This window comes from Petaurus breviceps, unplaced genomic scaffold (assembly GCF_028583685.1).
Source record: "Petaurus breviceps papuanus isolate PSGF00001 unplaced genomic scaffold, PetGlider_PUasm1.0 229, whole genome shotgun sequence".
In the NCBI taxonomy this organism is placed as follows: domain Eukaryota; kingdom Metazoa; phylum Chordata; class Mammalia; order Diprotodontia; family Petauridae; genus Petaurus; species Petaurus breviceps.
The window spans coordinates 27,897,404-27,914,772 of record NW_027185903.1 but is presented as its reverse complement, the minus strand read 5'-3'; the positions used below and the strand labels follow the sequence as shown (position 1 = coordinate 27,914,772).

The following is a 17,369-nucleotide window of genomic DNA, read 5'->3' as shown; positions in this document are numbered from 1 at the left end:
AAGAAACTGAACAAGCCATTCATGAGTACCCTAAGAAAAAATTCTCAGGACTAGATGCACTCACAAGCAAATTCTACCAAACATTTAAAGAACAATGAATTCCAACACTATATAAACAATTTGAGAAAATAGACAAAGAAGGAGTCCTACCACATTCCTTTTATGACACAAATATGGTGCTGATATGTAAACCAGAAAGAGCAAAAATGGAAAGAAAACTATAGACCAATTTCCCAAATGAATATTAATGCAAAAATTTTAAATAAATTGCTAGCAAGGAGATTATAGCAATATATCACGAAGATCATACGCGACTGGCAGGTGGGATTTGCACCAGGAATGCAGGGCTGGTTCACAATATTAGGAAAACTATCAGCATAATAACCATATCAATAACAAGAACAATAAAAATCATATGAATATCTTAATAGATGCAGAAAAAGCTTTCAACAAAATACAACACCTATTCCTATTAAAAACATTAGAAAGGAGTAAATGGAGCTTTCCTTAAAATTAAAAGTAGTATTTAAAACCATCAGAAAGCATTGTCTATAGTGGGTATAAACTAGAAACCTTCCCAATAAGATCAGCGGTGAAGCAAGACTACCCATTATCACCACTATCATTCAGTATTGTTCTAGAAATTCTTGCTATAGCAATAAGAAAAAAAAAATAAGAAATTGGAGGAATTAGAATAAGCAATGAGGAAACAAAACTATCACTTTTTGCAATTGATATAATGGTATACTTGAATCAATTTAAAAACTACTTGAAATAATTAACAGCTTTAGAAAAGTTGCAGGATATAAAATAAGCCCACATAAATTATCAATATTTCTATATATTACAGACAAAAACCAGGAAAAAGAGATAAAAGGAGAAATTCCAACAACATAAAATACTTGGAAGTCTACCTGCCAAGACAAACTCAGGAACTATATTAACACAGTTTCAAAAAGTTACAACACACTTTTCAGACATATAAAGTCAAAACTAAACAATTGGAGTTATTAATTACTCATGGGTAGGCCAAGGCCACTATAATAAAAATAATAATTATGCCTAAATTAATTTACTTATTCAGTGCCATATCAATCAAATTTCCAAAAATATTTAATAGAGTTAGAAAAAATTATACCAAAATTTATCTGGAAGAACAAAAGTTCAAGACTATCAAGGGAATCAGTGAAGGGAAAAAATATGAAGGAAGGTGGCTTAGCAGTACCAGATCTTCAACTGTATTACAAAGTGGTAATCATCAAAACAATATGGTACTGGCTAAGAAATAGAATGGGGAAGCAGTGGAATGGATTAGGTACATGATACACAGTAGTAAATGACCATAGTAATTTAATGTTTGACAGATCCAAAGATGCAAGATTTTGGGACAAATCACTATTTGAGAAAAATTGCTGGGAGAACTGGAAAACAGGTTGGTGGACACTAGGTGTAGACCAACATCTCACACTGTATACCAAGAAAAGATCAAAATGGGTACATGATGTAGTCATAAAAGGTGATGTTAACAGCAAATTAAGGGAACATGGAATATTTTACCTATCAGATTTATAAAGAGAAGAATTTATGACTAAACAGGAGCTAGACAGCATTACAGGATGTAAAATGGATAATTTCAATTACAATAAATTCAAAAGTATTTGCACAAATAAAACCAATGCACTCAAGATTAGAAGGAAAGCAGACAACCGGGGGAAAAATTTAAGCATATGTCACTGACAAAGGCCTCATTTTTCAAATATATAAAATCTTTCTGCATTTGATAAATGGTCAAAGTATATGAACAGGCAGTTTACAGAAGAGCAATCAAAGCTACCTACAGTCTTATGGGGAAAAAATGCTCTAAATTACTATTGATTAGAGAAATGCAAATTAAAATAACTCTGAAGTACCACCTCACACCTATTCGATTGACTAATATAATAGGAAAGCAAAATGACAAATGTTGGAGATGAGGTGGAAAAATTCGGACACTAATGCAATGTTGATGGAGTTGTGAATTGATCCCTCAATTTTGGAGACCAATTTGGAACTATGCCCAAGGGCTATAAAACTGTGCATACCCTTTGACCCAGTACAGACTCACTACTAGGTCTGCATATCCAAAGAGGTTTTTTTTTAATGACAAGGACCTATATGTACAAAAATATTGATAACAGCTCTTTTTGTGGTGGCAAAGAATTAGAAATTGAGGGGATGCCCATTGTTTGGAGAATGACTGAACAAGTTGTAGTATATGAACGCAATGGAATACTATTGTGCTATAAGAAATGATGGGCAAGGAGATTTCAGGAAAAGCCTGGGAAGACTTACATGAACTAATGTAAAGTGAAATGAAGAGAACCAACAGAACATGGTACACAGTAAGAGCAATATTGTATGATGATCAAGTGTGAATGACTTAACCATCCTCAACGATACAATGATCCAAGATAATTCAGAAGGACCTATGATAAAAAAAAATGCTATCCAGTTCCAGAGAAACAACTGGTAATGCATGAATGAAGATTTAAACATAATTTTAAAACTTTATTATTCTTGGGTCTTTTGTTGTTGTGCTTTCTTTCATAACATGGCTATTGAAATGTTTTGCATGATTACACTTTTAAAATCTATGTCAAATTACTTACCTTGACAAGGAGGAGAGAGAAAGATAATTTGGAACTCAAGTTAAAAAATGTCAAAAAATTTCTTTACATATAATTGAGAAAAAAATTAAATGAGAGATAAAAAAGAAAGTGCAGCAAAATATGTAGCTTAGCAAAATCATCTGAAAAGCATCCAGTGAGGAATATAGAAGGATTACAAGCAAAAGAAAAATGGAGCATTTGTAAAAGCCATTTTAATAAACTATATTCTCTATCAAGGAGAATAGAAATGCCATACTTGGACCCTGACATTGCATTGGTTAGAGAGGAGGTAAAAATGGCACTAAAGAAAATACAGACAGGAAAAACAGCTAAACTGAATCAAGTATGTATAGAAGAGATCAATACTGGAGATGATATAATGGGGAGGGCATTGAAGAACAGATAGACAAGTTATTTGAAGGAGGTACCTTACAGAAAGGGTAGGAGGTAAAAGGAGACCAAAATGGTTAACAGCATATGGTCTGAGTCGTTTACTCTTTTCACCATGGTCTCCTAGTTTGTACTTCAATCCTATAAACTGATGTTTAACACGGAGCTTTTCCTATGACTATTTTGAGAAAAAGGGAAAATTGCTTTCTGAATCAATTTGAGAGGAATTAGTTACACTTATCCAGAGGCAGGGCGATTATATCATCTCTTGAGACTCCTTCCAGCCTTTGGATTCTTGGTGCTGTACGTTTTTCTCTTCTAGATGCCTTGGGTATGATGCCTTATGGCTACAATTCCCCATCTCCATCTGTAGTAAATACCATTTGTTATCACTAAAGAGACTAATAGACTAAAATCCACAGTGTCCCATCACTGCTGTGTGGTTATGTCTTCCCTTTTACATCCAGAACAAAGCATTCTCTCCTTTGGCAGTCTCATTCACACCTACAGATTCAGTAACTACCCCCCCCCCCATGTAAATGACTCCCCAGTCTTAATCTCTAACTCTGACTTCTCTTCCAAGCTCCAAGCCTGCATCTACAGCTCCCTCAGTGCACCTCCCCCAAGATGTCCCAAGAGCATCTCATGAATAATGTATACCAGACTGAAGTGTCTCTATGAAAATGTTCCTCCTTTTCACTTTACTATTTAGGTGACACCACCATTCACATTACCTTTCAAATCTGTGACCTTGAGGTTATATGTCTCTTTCCTCTTCTTTACCTCAGTTCCAAATATAGTTCATTCTATTCCCAGAAAAATCTCTTGGACCTGCTCCCCTCCTATTCCTATTTCTCCCACCCTCACACAAACTTCCATTATCAGTTGCCTGGACTATATTGCATTAGCTTCCTAACAGACCTCCATAACTCTATACCTTCTTCCTCCAATCCAACCTTTATACCACTGTCAGATACTTTTATTATGCATCAGTCTTTTCACATCATGTCTCCTTGAAAATCTTTGGCTGATCCCCTTTGCCTAGGTGGTAAAGTTTCTATGCTTGATATTCAAGGTTCTAACAACTTACCTTTTTGTCATTTTGCCAGACTACTGCCTTCTGGATAGGACTTTGCTTGCTCCTCTGTTGCATTTAGGGATTAAAGTTATCTGTGTATGTCTCTTTTCCATCTGGCAGAATGTAGGCATAGTGAGAACAGAGACTCTTCTCTAAACTCTGAATTTTTTCCAGTGCCTGCCATAGTGCCTTGCTAATAACAGGCCCTTAATAAGTTTTTATTGGATTTAAATTTGAATTTGAAAAACTCTCTACTACATCCAGAAATTTCACTCCAGATTGATTTTAGTAAGATCATTCTTCTAAGTTCCTATGTAAATTTTTCTTTCTTCCATACACTATGACATTAAAATTCAGTATTAACTGAAAGCTCAGTCAAGGAAGAGCTGTTTAGGCAGATGATTGTGTTCTTACATACTCTTTTTGGATGTATATAATTATGGATTTAATCATTCAACAAATACTGAATACCTACTGAGGAGCTTTATGTCTTTATATAATTCATAAGATTATAAGATGTTAGATCTTAAAAGGGCTTGCATTTAACAAGTGAGGTAAATGAAATCAACAGGTCATACAGGTAGAAAATGGCAGATCTAGAATTTGAACTGAGGTCTTTTGACTCCAAATCCAGTTCTCTTTCTTCACAAAGAGCGATCTTACTTTTAACAAACTATGGGATTTTTACAGTGGTAGTTTATAAACACAACGATTTACAACTATTATAACCTGTACCTTTCTAAGAAGAGTTAAAATAGAAGAAAATTACCTAGAGACACGATTAAAAAACCAATCAATTGCTCAGCAATAGCTCTTTGGTGGTGAAAAATCCTTCCTCAGAGGCAGCTCTAAATCCTAGGATCATAACACAAAGACCCGCTCTTTCAAGGCCATTGTTAAAATACTTAAATTATATACATCAAAAAAAAATGAATGTGTGTGTGTGTGTGTGTGTGTGTGTGTGTGACAAACTGAAGAAAAGTAATTGTCAAAAAGGAACCTTGTTAGACTTAACAGTTTCAGGACAATCTTACCATAAAAGTCGATAGAGGGAGGAAATGTCCAAGGTCCTGAAATCGGTTCCTATCTGTGCCTAAATGCCACTTTCCCTAAAGTTCTTTGAATATTTATAATGATAAAGAATTTTTAAAAATAACCATCTTAAGTATGAGACGTTGCCTTTCTTTTAAGACGAGATTGGTCTGGGGGAGGGGGAATAGCTGTTGGAACTTGGAGGGTTTGTTTGTTTTTGGTGTAATTACTTGACCTACTTAATATATCAGTTCATATTTTGACTATGACTCTGATTTAAAAAGCATTCTGAGCCTGAAATTGTGCTTTTTGCCTTTTGCTCTCAAAAGATACAATCTCAGGTTTCTGTTTCTCAATAAACATGTTGGACTAGCTTTTATATATGTGTCTGGTACATATTAAGTGTTTAATAAATGCATATCAGTCTCCAGTCACTGACACAATTAAAACTTCTCAAGGAATACTAATAATGCCCAAACAATGAGTATTTATTCCAATGATACTATTTAATAAAAAACAAATATTAAGCATTTACTATCTACCATGCACTGTGTTAAGTACTAGTGATACAAAGGACAAAAGATAGTTGCTTCCCTCAATCAAATTATATTTTAATAGGGGAGACAATATATACATAAATTCTTATCAAAAAATAGGGTGAAAATTCAGTTGATATTTGGCTCCTTGAAAGCAGACACTGTGTCTTGTACAACTTTGTATTATACATAGTGTCTATAATAGTGTAGTATGTAATATACATTAAATAAATACTTGCTTGATGAATTAATAAAGTTTTTCAAAGTGGAAGGTTGGAGCAGCTAGGTAGCACAGTGGATAGAGCACGGGCCTTAGCATCAGGAGGACCTGAGTTCAAATTTGGCCTCAGACATGTAATTACTGACTGTGTAACCCTGAGCAAGTCACTTAGCCCTGATTGCCTCCAAAACACAAAAAAGTAGAAGGTGTTAGTTGTCTATATAGGTACTGTGTTTGCCTAGTACTATGAATAATAATATGATAGCAAAGTCACAAAAGATGAATCACCAAGTCACACAGTTCTGTTGCTAGATCATCAGAGGCAAAATGAAATAGAACTTTGGGACAATTACTTAGATAGTTGACTGTGGATAATGATACAAGGAAACAAATTACAACACTGGCATGGAGTTATCTAGTTGTAAAAGGGTATTTCAACTACCCAAACATCTGCTGTAGCTCTTTCTCTGACAAAAGTAGAACATCTATCAAAGCCTTGCCTTATCTTACTGATAATTTTATTCTCCAAAAGGTAGAAGTGACAAATGAACTACTACTTTGAACTGTTTCTGAAGTAGAAATAATGAGAACATTGAGAGTAAGTGACCCCTCTATCTTAGAGAAGGGGGTATCTGCACATAGTCTGATGCATAGAGCTCAAAGGGGAGTTAGGGTCATATGGTATAAAATTCTCAAAAGAAAGATAGCCCAAAAAGGATGGCACACTCTTAATTAGGAGACTCTGATGGCAAGCACAAATGATTCTGATGAAGAAGAAAACAGAGAGATTATAGGATTTGAGAATTTGACATGGCTGTAGACATCATCTAATCCAACCCTCTCATTTTATAAATGAGGAAACTAAGAATCCAGAGAAATCAAGTGACCTGCCTAGTGACAGACATCTAGTAAGTGGTATAGCCAGAGCTATAATGATAGGATGTGTTTCATACAATCAGGAGAGTGATGGTAAATATTTGACAACTAGCTCTCCAGAAAAAAAAGTACACATGACACACTTTGAACATACATTGTTAACACTTTCTCTATCACTTTCTTAAGTATTTAATCAACAAAAGAATAAGTCAAATTTTGATTTGTAGTGTTTCTCAATTTCTGAGGTATAAATATTCAAATGAAAACCTCATAATCAGTTTATGAACTGGCTCCAGTATACCAATATATATGTATACTGAATACAATGAAATGAAGTGGAAAGAACAACCCAAAACAATACTGAACACTATGTAATTATAATAGCCAACTTAGTTCCAGAGAAAGTGAGAAGTGTACTTCCTTCCCTTATTCATAAAAGTAGGGGTAATGTGAGTGTTGCTGTTCAGTTGTGTCCAACTCTTCATGACCCCATTTAGAGTTTTCTTGGCAAAGATACTGGAATGGTTTGCTATTTCCTTCTCCAACTCATTTCACAGATGAGGAAACAGGGTTACGTGACTTGCCCAGGGTCACACAGCTAGTGAGTATCTGAGACCAAACTTAATTTCAGGAATAGGAGTCTTCTTGATTCCAAGCTCAGTATTTGAAATGGTTTAACATATATAACTATATAAAACATATATGAAGTGCCTTGTAAACCATACTATAAGTATAAACATGTTGTGGTTGTCAAGTTGCGCCCAACTCTTTGTCACCCCATTTGGGGTTTTCTTGCCAAAGAAAACCTTTTTTTCTTTTGCCTTTCTTTTGCCATTTCCTTCTCCAGATCATTTTACAGAGGAGGAAACTGAGGCAAAGAGGATTAAGTGACTTGCTCAGGGTCACAGAGCTAGTTAGTGTCTGTGGTCAGACATAGACACTGTAGTCTGTGAATCTGAGCTCAGGTTTTCCTGATTCCATGCCAAGTGCTCTATCCACTGTGCCACTGAGCCAAATATGAGTGTAGAGTATTGCAAATACTGTCAGCATTGGTTAAAGTGTCAGTTGATTATATAGAACTGCTTTTTTCCATTTCTTTTTTATTCTTTGCTGCAAGGGAAACTTGTAGGGTAGGGAAATGGGAAGGACATTTTTAGTAATGAAAGTGATATAAAAGTAAAAGATAGCTATATATATATATATTTTTTTTTAATTTAGTACAGATAAATGTAGACTCTTGACTTAAGTTCACACTCAGAACTTAAGTTCACACGTTCATTTGCACACATATAGGATGGGGATGGTGGTGTGGTAAAGCAATCTTTTTTTTTCCAGAAAAAGGGATCAGGTTTTTAGTGCACTGTAAGTACAAAATAAGACAATAATGTGACATAGGAGCCAAAGGAACCAGTGCAATCCTGGGCTTCATTAAGAGTTGCTTAATGATTTTAAAAGATGTGTTTGTTTTGTTTTGTTTTAAATACAGGCACACTGTCCAGAGCAAGGGAACTGATGGTCTGACCAGGCCCTTCCCTGGTCACATCTGAATTATTATGTCCTGTAGACTCTATAAGGCCCACCACCTCTCCCTTTGGTGAGTTCTTCCTGGGGCCTCCATTTTGTAAAAGGGCACATTCATTCAATCTCTTGAACCTATTCCAGGTTCAGGACATCAAAAGCATTCTTTCCTATGCTCCCATCATAAAACAGAATCAAGATAACACATAAATGAAATTGATAGATACTAATCCACCTACCAGATTTTCAGGTTCCTTTTGTGTATTATCTTTCCCCATCTGAAGTTCTGTGAGGGCAGGGCCTACCATTCTTTTTGCTTATATTTGTATCCCCATCACATAGTGCCTGGTACATTCTAAGCACTTAATAAATACTTGTTTCCTTCCTAAAGTTCTGGGAATTTTAGGAAAAAACATTGAAAAATTGAAGCATATCAGGAGGAAAATGATTAGAATAGGGGGAGGCATGGAAACCATGCTCTACAAGAATTCAGTTGAAGGAAAAGGGGATGTTTGGTCTGGGGAAGAGAATACTCAAGTATTTGAAGGGCTGTTATGTGGAAGAGAGATTAGACTTGTTCTGTCTGTCCTCAGAGGCTCAAAGTAGGATGTATGGGAGAAAATTATAGAGGCAAATTTTAGCTCAACATAAGAAGAAATGTTTTAACAATAGAGTGATCCACAAGTAAAAAAGGTTTTGTTGGAAGGTAAGTTCCCCACCACTGAAGGATGACCACTTTAGGTGATGTTATAGAATTGACTTCTTTTTTTTTTTACATTTTTTTAAATTTATGGAATAAAACAAACATTTCAATAACATAGTATGATAAAAAAAATGAAATTACTTCTGAAATCCATTCCAAGGCTGATATTCTGACTCTGTGGATGATTTTCAGACTGCAAGGAAAAGACAAAATATGACCAAAAGGAAATGAAAGGTTAAGTTAGTGAGGAATTATCAAGAGAGCACCTAACAATTCTAATTGAGTTTGTCTGCTGCTATGGACAAATTATGCCACAGAGAAATTGGGCAGCCCCTTTCATAACAAAGACCATATCACAGCGGAAAGAGTGTTGGATCACTAGCCGTGTTTCAGCAGAAACAGGTGGCTACTTGTCAGAGATGTTGTAGCAAAGATTTCAGGTAAGCTTGGCATCATGGTGCGCATCTGTATTTCCTGCTCTGGGTAGCTGAAGCTGAGGACAATGGATTGTATAGCTGTAGCTGAAAAAAATGTATTGAGTTTGGGAGTCCTGAGGTACAGTAGGGATAAAGTGAATCAGGTATTTCTGGTAAGTCTGGCACCAATTTAGTGAGCCCTTGGGAGCAGAGGGTCACCAGGCTTCTTAAGGTGGGAAAAAAGTTCAAATTTTCCATTCCAGTCAATCAGCAGTAAGGTCAGACCATAAGTGGCAAATGGAGGTTTAAGCTATTTGCCCTGAAACCTCTTCCTACTCTCAGATTCTATGCCCTAGGATTCCAGGTCATTGAAACAAAATTATGTATATGGTCTCATGGTTTGCTAAGTATCTTAGTCTACTGCTTTACTTTATCATGTAGAGAACCTCTACTCATACACACATACAGACCTAGTATGATGATTCTAACCAAATTCAGTCTAACAACAAGATGGTTCAATCTTGTGATCTCTGAGCCCTAAATTCAAAATAGGGCTTTGAGGAGATCTCATCCTGAGGTCTCATCCTGAGGCTAAGGAGCCCACTGGAACTGCTCCTGTAAATGCTACCATAGCTCTTTGTTTAGCTGCTGCTGTGACAGTCTAACCAGCTTCCTGAGAGATGGAGAGTGAAATAGGCAGTCCCTCCTATTTCCAGGGGAGATTGGCAATCTCAAGGCCTTCATTAAAAGTGCAATTTTTTTCCTCCTGGATTTGAACACAGGGCTTTTGATTCTAGTTTGTTGTTTAGTCATTTTCAACCATATTCAATTCTTTATGACTCCTTTTGGGACTTTCTTGGCAAAGATACTGGAATGCTTTGACATTTCCTTCTCCAGCTCATTTTACAGATGAGGTAAACAGAGTAAAATGACTTGCACAGAGTCACACAGCTAGTAAGTGTCTGAGGCAGATTTGAACTCAGGTCCTTATGGCTCTAGAGCAGTGTTCTATTCACTGTGCCATGTGGCTGCCCCTCTGATTCTAATGCCAATGCTCTTTTCACTATACTAGAACTTTAAAGATAAGGAGAAGTATTTGGACTAGATGAGATTCCCTTGGAGTTTCACGTTATGCAGTTCTTTAACTTTGTAATGTTATTTTGCTATGCTCTAACCTTATAATAATTTCCTTTAATTTAATTATATCACCAATGACTTTGGAGATCATCTATTCTTTGTGATCTTGGGGTTTTTATACTCTTTTGAGGGAAAAAAGGGAGTTTAGTGAAAAGACATTGTTCCTTAAAAGATAAATATAGAAACACAAATATTATGTGCATGCTTACAGTATGCAAATGTAAAGAATTAAGACTGATTTTCACCCATGGCTTATGGGAATGTCAAACTATTTTATAACCACATAACACACATATACACATGAATTTGCCCACAGGCACATATACCTGACTGTACCTTTAATTAAATTACAACCTCCAGAGGTGCAGAGATCACACCTTTCTTTCTTTTATTTTGCTTTTTGGAGGGCAGTTGGGGTTAAGTGACTTGCCCAAGGTCACATGGCTAGTAAGTGTTAAGTGTCTGAGACCACATTTGAACTCAGGTCCTCCTGACTCCAGGGCTGGTACTCTATTCACTGCACCACCTAGCTGCCCCCGAGATCACACCTTTCATATTTTTTGTTTCTCCTCACAGCATCTGTTAACATCCCCATGCCCTCTGCATAGCAGGCACTTACAAAGTATTTATTCGCTCAGTGACTTACCAAACTATAGCAACATGACAACCACAGCCCTGAAAATTAAATATCATGCCTCTGATTGCCCTGTTTATTTGACTCTCTGAGTTGGCCTGGAAAAAGTCATTTTAAACAATCAGAAACGATAGGCCCTCTCACAGATAAATGTCCTGTATCAGATACAAAGTGCTTTTGTTAGAACAAAATTTTTCTTCTCCTGAAAACTCTTCCTGGTTCAGCAACACTTCTTTGAGATAATTTCTCAGAGCTATTCCCTCATCAAAGCCTTGTTCAATGCGGATTTGCAAAGATACAGGTACTGATTTGGAATTTAAAAGCTAGCATCTTCATGTTAACAGTCTGACTTGATGCTAGTTCATTGCTTTTCTTATTCAGAAAGAGCCTAAACACATTGTCACAATAATGGCTGCTGATTACCTTCTCCTGAAGAAGCCCCCAGGTGCTGGAGTTTGAGTCCGGTGTCTAATCTCTGAGGTTTTGAGTAAAGAAATAAATAGCAAAGGACACAGACGCTGATGACAAACGCAAGTAAAACAAGTGCAGCAATTCCCAATCCAATCAAGGCACCAATGCTGGGGGAGGGGAGAAAACAAGCAAATCACATGTGCTGGATTGGAACAGACAGAAAACATCTAGTCTGAGTACCAGTAGGGTTAATGTGCCACCATATCATATATCATATCATATCATATCATATCATATCATATCATATCATATCATATCATATCATATCATATCGTATCATATCGTATCGCATCATATCACATTTATAATACCATATCATACCATATATAATACCATTCATGTCAACACCATATATCATACCATACTGTGTTATGTGATAGCATAGCATACCATATAACGTGCCATGTCTTGTGATGTCATACCATACCATATCATATCATAATCATATAATATTACATTATATTTATATGTATATATATATTCTATATATTATATTAACTAAACTAGTAACAGGAGAACACAAGCTCCCAGAGGGCAGGACCTATTTCTCCTTATGTCCTTCGTATCCCCACTGCCTAACACAGTGCCTGCCAAGGGCTTGTGCTGAATTGATCTCCATAATCCCCTTCCCTGAGCCTGGTACTCCCAAATTTCTCCAAGCAGTTTTCTTCCAGATTAAGATTCTATGCCTGGTCTAATGGGATCCTGCAGGTAAGTCCCTGGGAATATATTCTCCACAGGTAGTCATTTGTTTCAGAAATCAGAAGATAATTACAGAAGTAAAAAGTTCAGAAAAAAAAAATCCACCACTCTTCCCCTCCCCTGGACCTGTGATTTCATTGATATGGAGGATGCCTAGAGAGGAACATCCTCTACCAGTACAGATTGGCACAATGGGAAAAGTCCAGGCTCTGGAGTTGGAGGATCTGGGTTCAAATTCTAGTTCTAATGCTTGCATATCTATGTGACTGGCTCAACAAGTTACTTGCTAAGCCTCAGTTTCTTCATCTATAAAAAGGAGGCAGGGGCTTGACTGGGTGGTTCCTGGGGTCTCTTGTAACTCTAGATTTAAGTTTTTATATTCTTAGAGAGTAGCCTGAGACCTAAGAGTTTAAGAAACTTGCTCAGGTTCACACAAGTAATTTGTGTCAGAGGTAGGGTTTGAACACAGGTCTTCCTGACTCTGAGACCACTTGTCTAGCGATTGTGCCAAGTTGCCACAGTGAAACAAAGTGAATAGGAAAATACTTATTTGTTTTCTGTGAAAATGAGGTGCTTCCTGGGGTAAATATCAACATGTGAATTTCCTTTTGGAGGTCAAATAAGTGAGGTCATTTCAGGCATGGCACAATGGAAAGCGGGCCTGATTTGGAAGCAGAGGATCTGAGTTTCAAGTCTGCTTCTGCTCACCAGCAGTGTGATCTCAGGCAAGTCATTACACCTCCATGGTGTGCGATGCCCTTCATCTTTAGGGTGAGGAGGGTGAACTGACCACAGGAGTGTCATTGACTCCTCCTAAGAGCCATTTCAGCTCCAAATTTATGACCTTATGTTCTTAAAAAGCAAGACACCTAATCTACAAAGATAATTTCTCACTTTGGCCTCACCAGACCCTGAAAATGCTATTATTTTGAAGGAAGAAGAGAAGAAAAAAGATCCAGATAAAGGAAAACAGGAATTGAAGTAGTTAAGCCCAAGAATCTTATTTAGCTTTATCTCCCATTTCTGGTTTGGAAAGGCATAACCTACCACCTGGAATCAGGCACAGAAGAATTTTTCTCAAAAGATCACTTATGTCTAGAACTTTAAGGGAAAAGATATATATATATATATATATATATATATATATATATATATATATATATATACACATATATAGTTTATTATAGTTTATAGTTTGCTGAATGTTGTTGTTCAGTTGTTACAGTCGCATCTGAATCTTCTTGATCCCTTTCGGGGTTTTCTTGGCAGAGATACTGGAGTGATTTGCCATTTCCTTCTCCAACTCATTTAACAAATGAGGAAACTGAGGCAAACAGGGTTAAGTGACTTGCCCAGGCCACAGAGTTTGTAAGTGTCTGAGGCTAGATTTGAACTCAGGAAGATGCATCTTCCTGACTCCAGGCCTGGCACCCTATGCACTGTGGCACCATCTAGCTGCCCAGTTTATTTCATACTAAATTGTAATAACACATTACAGTTAGCCAAGGTACCATGGTCGCAGATTTCTATCATCAGCCATTTCAGAAATAATACCTGCTTCAGTAGGAAGGAAAAGTAGTTCAATGGTGTCAAGGTATTAGGAGACAGCCTGTTTTCCAGAGCCAAGGCCCAGTAAGCAGGCTGTGCCCTGAGCTTGGCATAACCACAATACTTTGTGTTCATCCTCTGGATGAGCTCACTGTCTGGCAAAATCCCATATAATTATTGTATTGCTTTGACCAGCACCAAGTGTTCTCTGATCTCAGACAAGTACCCATGAAGCCCTGATGTGAATCAAACCTGTCTCACTATTGCTGGTACTCCTCATGGTCAGAGCTACAGCTCACTGTGCAGCTCTTGGGATAAGTATCGAGATCTTGGAACCCTTCATTAGGGGTGGGGCCCCAGCACATGTGTCTAATCTGCCTCCTTGCTTGCAAGCCGTTTTCCTCACTTTGAAACTAAACTTCTGTTTAATTTCTGATTCTCCTTTCTCTAGCCTGCTCTATTCGACTCTGACCATCCACAGTCCAGAGACCAGTCAGTTCAGTCCAGTTAACGATGGGAAGAGCACTGGTTCTAGAATATGGAAGACTTGAGTCCCACCTCTGGTTCTTTCTAGCTGCATGACCTTGAATAAGTTACAGTTCCCCTGGATCCCTCATTTATAAAATGCATTGGTTGGACTAGATGGACTCTGAAGTCCCTTCCAGGACTACATCTATGGTCATGAACTTAGGTTCTTTATATTTTAAGTGGAAAAAATGAATTGGAAGAAAAGATATAGGATTTTAAAGAGAAAAATACCCAAACATACATTTGTTACCTTTCTTCTGTAAAATTCTCCTGAGTAGGGATTGTTTCATTCACTGTATTTGGGGCAGGTAGGTGGTAGAATAGAGGAGTCGGCCTGGAATCAAGAAGACCCGAGTTCAAATCCAGGACACTAGCTAGCTATGTGACTCTACACGAATCATTTAACCTGTTTGCCTCAGTTTCCTCATCTGTTAAATGGAGATAATAATAGCACTGACCTCCCACATTTGTTTTGTGTATAAATGGGATAATAATTTGTAAAGCACTGAGCACAGTGCCTGGATCATCGTATGTGCTATATAAATATTAGCTGTTATTATTATAATCCCCAGCATCTAGCTCAGTGCTTAGCACACAATAAATACTTAGTAAATTTTCCTGATTGCCAGCAGATGCCCAGTAACTAGCTGGTGACTGATCCCAAAGTATCAACTTTGCACTGAAAATGAATGATAAATTATTCCATACTTTTCTTACTGTGGCCATGGTCACCAGCTGATTTCTAGTGGGCCATAGCAGTACTTTCCAGAAAGTCACTTGGCTCAGACTCCTTAGTCTATTATCCCTCAGCTTAGATTTCAGTCAGTTCTAGACCTATGTGAGGGAGTGGCTAATTTCATTTTCAGTGTAAATATTTCTTGCTAAGATAGGGTCTTCTGGTTGCAGTATCTTTTAGTGGTTAGTGCTACTGTAGAGCTCTAGGTGAGAGGCTTCACCCAAAAGAGGGTCCATGATCTGCATCTTAAAGAGAGTACATTTCAGGGACTGGGAACTGGCCATACAAAGGCAAGGAGACAGGAGACAAGGGAAGGTAGTGCAGCAGTACCATATAGTGATGTCCCACTTCACTCTCCCTAATTATGGAAGAAGGTCTGATCTGGGGTCACATGGGGACAATCTATAGAACTTCAGTGAGCTGGCCCACCTAGCACCCTCACTTGCCTCAGGGAAAGCCAGAAGATCAGAGCCAAAAGGAACCTTCTACCCCCATTCCACAGATGGGGAGAATAAAGCCCAGAGAGGTTAAGTGATTGCTCCGAGGTCACACAGAGCAGCAGATCCAAGCTTTAAACCCAAGCCTTTTGATTCTGAATCCAGCACTCCTGCCACTGCACCACCTTGCAGGGACAGCTATCCTTTCTCACAAGCGGGGTAGAGTCCAGGTACAGGCGGCTCCTAGAGTAATTTTCCCAAGTCAGATCTAACTTCATAATGAAAACTCCAGGTTACTAACTGGAATCGATGGATGGATCAATTATACATTTTCCTAAAGAAAACAAAGGTGACAAAAACATTCTACTAGATAGGTTCCACTGAATATTTATCAGTACTAGAGCATGGTAGAGAGCTATTCATTGGTTTCCACATTTCATAATGAATCATTTCTGTGTAGCACTTGAGAGCTTCTTGGAGACCCCAGTGGCTTAAAACTTTCTGTTAGGGAGCAGCTAGGTAGGTGGCTCAGTGAATAGGGCACTGGCTCTGGAGTAAAGAGGACCTGGGTTCAAATCCAGCCTTAGACACAACACTTAGTAGCTGTGTGATCTTGGGCAAGTTATTTAAGACCAAAAAAAAATTTTTTTTAAACCTTTCTGTTATATCCAATGTAGGAACAGCAAACTTTGTATCTGAAACTTTGCCATCATTATGTGGAGTCCTTACTTCACCAGACCAGCCTAGTGAACCACTCATCTAAGTGCCAAATAATATGGTGCCTGCTGTACCAAGCAAAGCACAACTGTTTTGAAGAAATCCATTATATTTAAGCCTAAATCATCATACTGTCTGACTTATTGCCAAAATTTGAACTTAATCAGAGAGAATACTACCCTTCTGAAATGAACAATAACATTAAATATAAATAATATATTTAAATAAATTTTATTTATATATTATATAAATTATATATTTTATAATATATACTTTATAAATAAAAATATATTTTTATAAATGAAAATAAATACAAAAATTTATTACTGATAAGTAACATTTATCCATTTACTGTGGACTTGGGTGGTGCTGCCTCCCAAATCATGTAAGATAACTGAGAGCAAGGGACCCAACTAGACTGAGGCAGACAATCTAAGGGGATTCTTTCCCATGAGCCCTGAGGAATATGCATTTTCCCAAATGAATAAGTTGCCATATGTCTCTAAATGTAAAAGCTCTTTAAAGAGGAAAAAGGTACTTCATAAATAACAGTGATGATCACAATTCAGTTGTACTTCTTTTAATGGGAAAAGGAAAGAGGCAAAATTCTGCCTGAGGTCAGATCACTTGTCCACAATAGGGTAAGGAACATTATGTAAAACAAAACTGGAAAATAGATTGAAGTGGCACACAAACTTTGTGCATAATATTATCCACTTTACCATAATGATGATGTCTAAAGGATTAACAAAACAATAGGCAATTCTGCTGAACTCATCTAAGGGAAGGTGTCAGAACATCTGGGGGGGAAAGGCAGAAGGGAGGGAAGGAGAAAGGAGGGAGGGATAGGGATGGAAGGCAAGAAGAAAGGAGAGAGGGAAAGAGAGAAGGAAGGAAGGGGAACGACAGAAGGATGGAAAGAAGGGATGAGGGAAAGAAGAAGGGAAGCAATGAAAGAAGAAAAGAAAAGGGGAAAAGAAGTAAAGAAGGAAGGGAGGGAGGAAAGAGGGGAAAGAGGAAATAAAAGAAGGAAGGATAGGGG

At 37.4% G+C, this 17,369-nt stretch overlaps 1 protein-coding gene across 1 annotated transcript in view; it reads right to left on the bottom strand.

Annotated features, from left to right (window-relative positions):
• The window catches only part of SHISAL2B (shisa like 2B), a 30,000-nt gene that overhangs the window by 11,231 nt on the left and 1,400 nt on the right, over positions 1-17,369 (bottom strand). Inside the window, exon 2 of the mRNA XM_069096411.1 lies at positions 11,612-11,766. Coding sequence (XP_068952512.1) covers positions 11,612-11,766 — 155 coding nt within the window. The remainder of the gene's footprint in view (positions 1-11,611; positions 11,767-17,369) is intronic.